The sequence below is a fragment of the Sinocyclocheilus rhinocerous genome, unplaced genomic scaffold (genome assembly GCF_001515625.1).
Source record: "Sinocyclocheilus rhinocerous isolate Xijiao unplaced genomic scaffold, SAMN03320098_v1.1 scaffold689, whole genome shotgun sequence".
In the NCBI taxonomy this organism is placed as follows: domain Eukaryota; kingdom Metazoa; phylum Chordata; class Actinopteri; order Cypriniformes; family Cyprinidae; genus Sinocyclocheilus; species Sinocyclocheilus rhinocerous.
Genome location: NW_015652129.1, coordinates 1,193,870 through 1,201,486, shown reverse-complemented (window position 1 = coordinate 1,201,486; position 7,617 = coordinate 1,193,870). Strand labels below are relative to the sequence as shown.

Sequence of the window (7,617 nt, the reverse complement as noted above, 5' to 3'; positions counted from 1 at the left end):
TGGGCGGGACCTTGGGAGGAGGCTTGGGAGGAGGACGACAGACAGAGTCCAGGGCGGATCAGACGGAGGGAGGAGCCAGCGAGGAAACAGAAGGGACTTGGAGCAGCATGCGGTGCCAGGTGGGACCCAGGCCATAGCCATAATGGCGACCCATGGTGGAGCCGACGGAGGGAGGAGCCATGGAGGAGGAAGGGCTGACGACTCCAGGGGGCCGACCAACAGCAGTGGAGCAGGTGGCAGAGGAGCCCGAGGTGGAGACGGAGAGCCGATGAGCCGGAGCTGGAGGGACGAAGGGACGAGGTGCAGCCGGAGGTGTGGAGTGCTGGAGTGGAGTGGCGCAGGATGGTCGACGCCAGACCAAGGCGGAGCTGGAGGGATGAGGGAGCCCAGCGGAGCCAGTGGACTGATGGGCCAAGGCGGAGCGGAGGGAGCTAGGAGCCATGGTGGAGCCGCAGGGTCAACGGGCCGAGGCGGAGTCTGGGTCTCAGAGGCTGGAGGCGGAGACCAGGGATTTTGCAGCCACTGTTACGATGGAGGATGGCAAACCTGCGGAGCTCGCATCGCACTGATGGTGGGCCGAGGGCGAGCAGAGGGGCTGCCAAGCGACAGCGGAGGAGGAGGCAGGACTGGAGGGAGGAGCCAGCGGGAGGGCGGGAATTTGTGAGCCTCCGGGCTTTCAGGGTTTAACTCAGGAACGGGAGCCCTCTCTGGGCTGGACGGGGGAACAGGAGCTCTCTCTGGGCTAGACATGGGAACAGGAACTTTCTCTGGGCTAGACATGGGAACAGGAACTTTCTCTGGGCTAAACTCAGGAACGGGAGGGACAGAGTTCACCGACGGAGGAGGAAGAAAAGGGGGCAGGTCGGTAAACAAGTCAATTATGTTTTCCTTAGCTTTGCATTCCCCCAAATCCTTACTCAGCTCACCCTCAGCCACGGTGCAGGGGGCAGAGCTCCTCCACCATTTTCTCCCTCGTGACGAGCTCTGTTGCCGGCTCTCACACCTGGACTGACGTCATGAGCAGCTCCGGCTCCGCGGCGATCTTCAGCTCTGTCGCTCCATGCGGCGAAGGCTCGTCGGTCGCAATGGTTTCGGGCTCTCTGTCAATGGTGGGCTCGGGCTTGAGGTCCGCGTAGCGGGGAGATGGTGGGCTGGGCTCCGGGTCTGGCTTTGTTCCAGATCGGGGGTAGACAATCTCCAGACATCGGATGATTGCTTCCCTCCAGCTCAGTCCAGTGGTGTCTGGGAGGTCGATGGGGCGATGGTAATTTGCCCCGAGCTTGCTGAACTCAACCACATACCCAAACAGGGGCAGGTCCTTACGGGCGAGGGAGGTAAACTTAGCGGCGAGGGGATCCATGGAAACACGGGGAAAACCGAAAACAAAACACTGTAAAAAACTCGGAAACACGCAACTAACTGTATTTGGTCGGGTCTTCTGTTACGATACGCTGTCGGAAGGAACAATGGAGACGCAAAGTTGAATTAACAGTCTTTAATCATGGAAACACAGGGGATAATCCACATCAGGAACAGGGGTAAACGCGTAATCCAACATGTAGACCTGACAAAGACAGAACGCAAAGGCTGAGACTTAAATACATGGGGTAATTAGAACTAATCAACAAGACACACCTGAATCAAATGAACCATCAATGAGAGGGAGAAACTGGGTCACGGAGCACATGGGGAGGGAAAACACAACAAAGACAGTCCAGGGGCGTGACAATTAAAGGATAGATCTTATGTAAATGGAATAATCTGACAATTTGTTCGCCTCTTTAAGTGACTGATTCAGAATAAAAAAAGCAACTGAATGCATTGTTAACTATGAAGAAAATTAAGAGATCAATCATGTGTAAATACTTTAATCAATTGAATTTTAACTTCTGAGTGAACATTTTCTGTTCAAATTCTTTTTAGCATTTGGTTTTGGATGGAATGAGTAAAATTAGAGCTTGGAAAATCAAGCTTGCAAATTTTGCAATCAAGCTTACCCTGGATAGACTTGCAAATAGACTTGCAAATAACTGTGATTCAGACAAACAGCTGTTCAGTAGCACAACACCATCGCTCAGGAGATGAATCAATGAATCAGAACAAAAACAACAGAAGTTAAGGGGAATCCACCTTGCAACAGAAAATGACTGTTCTTCATCAGTAGTTTGGTGCAGATTTTGACCGAGTTTGCTTGTGTGGTTCTGTGTTTTTACAGATCTGATCTCTGATATGCTGGGCTCTGAGAAGTACAAGCTATCTTGGCAGATGGTTGTGGATTCTTTTCAGGACCCCACCATAAACAGGTGTGTTATATATATATATATGATATAATATATTATGAATATAAATATGAAAATTTATTTATTTCGTATTTACTAATTAATTACATTTCATATTTAATTAAATTAATGTATTATTTATTTAATTCCAGTAATTTAATTATTATTATTAATGTATGAATAAATGCACTTTAAATGTATTTATTATTAATTAATAAATGTATTTTTATTTTATTTTATATGTGTGCTTTTGTATAGTTCATTTCTAAGTTCGCTGAATTTTAAACTGTTTTCTGGAATTTACAACAGAATGCATAATTCCCGATATTTCATAGAAAGTGAACTTGAATCTGAATTCACGTTTATGGCCAGATTTACTAACAGCTTGCGGCAGCGCAAACCGTCTTTTGGCGTATATATAATATATTCAGGATTTACTAAAGACGCGCAGTGAAGAATTAGCGCTGAAAACGCGTGGACACAGTAATTTTTGCGCCTGACCTTATTGAATATGCATTTGTAGGAGTCAGGGGCGCCATAAGTGGGGGAAGGTTAGGACGATTCTAAGGGCCCTACGATGGAGGGGGGCCCCCGAGGGAGAAACGCGATTTCTACGAGGGGAACGCGATCGCGATTTCTACCGAGGGGGATCCCCCCTGAACGTGATTTACCAAGTGGAACGCGGAACGTGATCTGTAACCGTAGTGGTGCCCCTGTTAGGAGTTTCCCTTTCAGATGCAAAATTTATGGGAGGAGAGTCTTAAAATGAATCACGTAGCGCAATTTACTAACGTTTGCGCTTGCCAAATTACTGGTATTTGCGCCATTATTTAACGCCCAAAAAAAGCATGTCTTAAACTATTTTGCACTTGAAATGGTAGAAGGGAGAGGATTTTTTCCCACATGTATTAATTTGTTTGGAATGCCAGAAAAACACATGATCTGAATCCGAACATATCCTTATGCTAATTTGCACTGCGCTTGGTAGATTGCGTTGGTCATTATGGAAATGAGATGTTGCTTCTGTTTCTTTTATTTGCGCATTGTCAGTATATCACCCGCAGAAATTTCCACGCCCATCTGCGCTGTTTTGGAGCTGTGCTCTTGTACTAATTTGCCCTGCTTAGTAAATCTGTCCCTTAGTGTGATGATTTGCATTAATTTTTACTGTCATAGAGATTATTGAGCTTGATATTACACTGCAAACATTTATAAATTTGCTTCAAAACTGTGCTTTGAATTTTTGAAATTGCAAAGTAATGCTATGAAAGTAAAATTCCCATGGGTCTTGATAATAAAGTATCTGTGTGCAGGATGTAGCTGTGCTTGTGACCTCCTGTGACTGTTTATTTTTTGCAGGCATCTTGTGTACTGCATCTGGGATCTGCTAATCGAGTTTCTCGTCCCTGAGGCGTCTGATGAGGACTTTCAGAAAACACTTCTGCACAGCCTGTCCAAAAACGCTGAGAAGCTGCCACCATAGGTGTGCTGGGGGCGGACTGGAGACACTAAACACACTTGCATATATACATACATATATATACATACTTATCACATACGAACGTGTGATAAGTTAAAGTGTTAGGCAGGAATATGTAATCAAGAAAGTGTGGATTTGGATTCATGACAGCCTGTGTCTGGCACCAATTTGGTCTCCCTGTTTCTGGGACACATGCGCACATCCGGGCAGGCATTGATTAATGGCCACCTGTTTTGTGTTTTATCAAACCACAAGTCCAATCTCTAAAGCCCGACATGCCGGATCTGAATTAGTCGCAAGTTCTCCAACTTTTATCCACCTTGTTCCCGCTTCAGCTTTGGGCAAAGCTCTTACAGATGGACTGCGCAGATCATTTCTGCACCATCCTATTATGTGTTTCCAGCCTTTCAGTCTTGATATACCTTGACTTTACACACATTCCCTTCTTGTGCACATACTTGATCATTTTGCAGAGATGCTTTAAGAGGCTGTATCGACCTTATCTCTCGAAGTAAGAAAGCCTGTTTTTCCACAAGTTTCCTCTTTAAGTATGAAATTTTTCACATCTGCGTCTGGTGTCACGGTAATGCTGTACGTGCTTTGTGTGCTTTCAGCCAACTTGTGAAGCCTTTAAATGTAATTTCTCTATTCACAACCTCTAATTAAGTGGTTAGATGCCTCTGTGGAAAAAGAAAAGGTCATGTTGATTCAGCAAAAATGGCCAGTTTTCAGCATTTGTCTTATTTACTCTGTTATTGAAGTATGCATATAAGTTTTCTTAAAGAGATAGTTCACCCAAAAAGGACATTCCAATCCTGTATTACTTCTTTTTTGTGGAATATAAAAGATTTTTTTGAGATATGTCTTTTTTTTACCCTTATAATGGAAGTCAATAGTCACCAAAACTGTTTGGTTACCAACATTCAAAAAATGTCCTGTGTTTTGCAGCAAAAAGTCATACAGGTTTGGCAACAATTTTTGGGTGAACTACTCCTTTAAATATGTTTATTTCTTCTAACAAATAATAGAGTATTACATGGTTCTGGTTTACTTATTTTCTTAGAATTCTAGCAGAATGAAATGATGTCTTAATTGCCTTAATGTGTATAACAAACAAAACTATCAAATGGATGCACATGTAACTCTTAAAAAGTCTGAAAAAAGCCTTGTCATTCCTTGAAGAGAGTTCACCCAAAAATAAAAATTCTGTCATTAATAATAATGTCGTTCCAAACCCGTAAGATCTTCATTCATCTTCAGAGCACAAAGTAAGATATTTTTGATGAAATCCGAGAGCTCTCTGACCCTGCATGTAATGTAACTGAAATGTTTCCAGACCCAGAAACGTAGTTAGGACATTGTTAAAACAGAAGCTACAAGAATACTTTTATGTGCAAAGAAAACAAAAATAATGGGCCTCATTCATGAAACACGAGCAGAACGAATTTTTGTGTAAAATCGTTCGTAAAGCCGTTCTGACGTAAACTTTCAAATTCATGAAAATGTTCGTATTTTCAAAATGTTAGTTGGTACGAAAGAAATGTACACCTGCTCCCTACCACGTGTAAATTGTGCGTAAAACGTTCTGTGTTCTTTTTGGCAAACTGATGACACTGAATTTCGATGCACTGCCATAATAATTACAAGTTCAATTGCCCTTGCCCTCTTTTTGAATTTTAATTTTTTATTAATTAATTAAAAATTGTTTTTTTTTTGCAGCTGAGTTGATCATTGTAAAACGCAGCGCTCGTCACCGTCACTATTTACCCAGCCGTAAATAGAGGAGGGGCGGGAGTCGGGACAAAATACCGAACCATCCTACTTGTACAACGACTGCCTACAACGATGGAGAAGTCAATATTACTGGTTACTGCTTTATTATATTTAGTAAAATTCTTAAAAATGAGATACTAGTAGGCTAATACGTTGCCGCCGTTAATATTCCATACCATAGCAACTAAAGCATCTCAGCTGGAAAAACGCTGACCAGCTGGTCATTTTAAGAAGAGCGCCTGACATTTTTTCAGCTGGCTAAAAACTCTTTGGTGGTCACACACATTATTGAATATTTATTGTTAGGCATATGGCCTAGTCTTTTTTGCATTTATGCAATATACTGAAGCCAAACCTGAGAAAGTAGACCAGAATATTCCACTGCGTTCCAGGACACGCAATTTGCGTAGCTGTCATTTATAGGCGGGGATTATGCTAATTGTGAATGAGCGTGCACGAGCGCCCTATTACTAATGATTGGAATTCATTACCATACACACGTTTAACTATCAATCGGACGTTTACGAAGAGTCTGTGAATCCGGAGGAGAGTTTTCGGGAAGGTCTGTTTTACGTGCAAATTACTCCGAATTTACTCATATATTTACGCAAGTTTCATGAATGAGGCCCATTGACTTTATTTAACAATTCTTCTCCAAATCACGTGCTCCACAATTATAGAGAGTACCTCTGCACGTAAACAGCACATGCGCGTGATGCTGCTGCCATAGAACACGCATGCTCTGCACCTTGTTTACGTGCAGAGGAACACACGTCAATATGTCATGGTACTCTTGATAATAGCGGAATACGTGATTTGGAGAAGAATTGTTAAATAAAGTCGTTATTTTTGTTTTCTTTGCACACAAAAAGTATTCTCGTAACTTTTGAAACACTGATGTCACATGGACTGTTTTACTGATGTCCTTTCTATGTTTCTGGGTCTGAAAACATTTCAGTTGCGTTGCTTTCTATGGAGGGTCAGAAAGCTCTTGGATTTCATCAAAAATACCTTAATTTTTGTTCCGAAGATGAACGAAGGTCTTACCGGTTTAGAACGACATTCGGGTAGTTAATGACAGAATTTTCATTTTTGGGTGAACTATCCCTTTAATAAAATGTGTAATTAGTTTCCAAATCTTAAAAGTATTACTGTCAAATTTTTTGATTAGCATTAATATGTCATCTAGTCACCATTCCGCTTGCACAAACTACCTAGTAGTTGCGTAAAATGGTCTTGTCCTTTCCGTATGTGATGGCTTGAGCTCAGTGCATGCAGATTTAGATTGAGGTTCTGCACTGTGAGCCCTGTTGCCCAGTATGCATTACAGTGGCTTAATGGCTTTGTTACACTGTACTTGTGCTTAAAGCGCTGAATGTTGCACTATTTGTAATTTTGTAAGTGATTTGGTCATGTATGTTGTAGGTCTTATGTTGTTCTGATGTGTACTGAAATTATAAAGCAGTTAATGTTGTCATTGAATTAAGACGAGATGCATTTTAAAATGTCACTTATTTTTGAAGTGCTTTCAGTTTCGGTTAGCACGTTACACTTGTTTGTATTAACTTATTCAAACTTTAATGTGATTCAGTTTGCATTTAAAACAGGAAAACAGCTGGTACCAAAAAAACAAAAAAAAAACATACTAAGATATATATTAAATGATGCAAACAAATCTACCAAAATGTGGACAGAAACTGTTTCTGCTTCTTTTGGTCACATTTAGTCATGTTTAGTTCAAGTAGATTGTGTTTTGTTCAAAATTTTGGATTGCAATTTTTTTTCCGGCAATATGATTTATGGTTGTCAGTAATACACGAGCCTCACATGTTTTGTCAAATAGCTTAAGTTGAGTGAAACAGCACTTCTCAATTAAAATTATGTAATAAAATCACAAAAATTTTTTTTCATTCTATTGGAAGCATTCTGAATGAACATAATTTGGTAGCACTTTATAAGGAAACCTGATTTGAACAGCTGATTTGAACATTCCATTGACATGCTGTTACCTTTATGTACCTGTCAATCTTTTATTTAATTTCATCCAGTTAATAAGTTTTTTCTACTATTGAAGTGAAAACATCA

At 41.4% G+C, this 7,617-nt stretch overlaps 1 protein-coding gene across 2 annotated transcripts in view; it reads left to right on the top strand.

Annotated features, from left to right (window-relative positions):
• Positions 1 to 4,611, top strand: part of LOC107713467 (sorting nexin-19-like) — a 33,394-nt gene extending 28,783 nt beyond the window's left edge. For both annotated transcript variants that reach the window (XM_016518978.1, XM_016518979.1), the window contains exons 11-12: positions 2,216 to 2,303; positions 3,639 to 4,611. In XM_016518978.1, coding sequence (XP_016374464.1) covers positions 2,216 to 2,303; positions 3,639 to 3,762 — 212 coding nt within the window. In that variant the 3' untranslated portion in view covers positions 3,763 to 4,611. The remainder of the gene's footprint in view (positions 1 to 2,215; positions 2,304 to 3,638) is intronic.
• Positions 4,612 to 7,617: the final 3,006 nt, after the last annotated feature.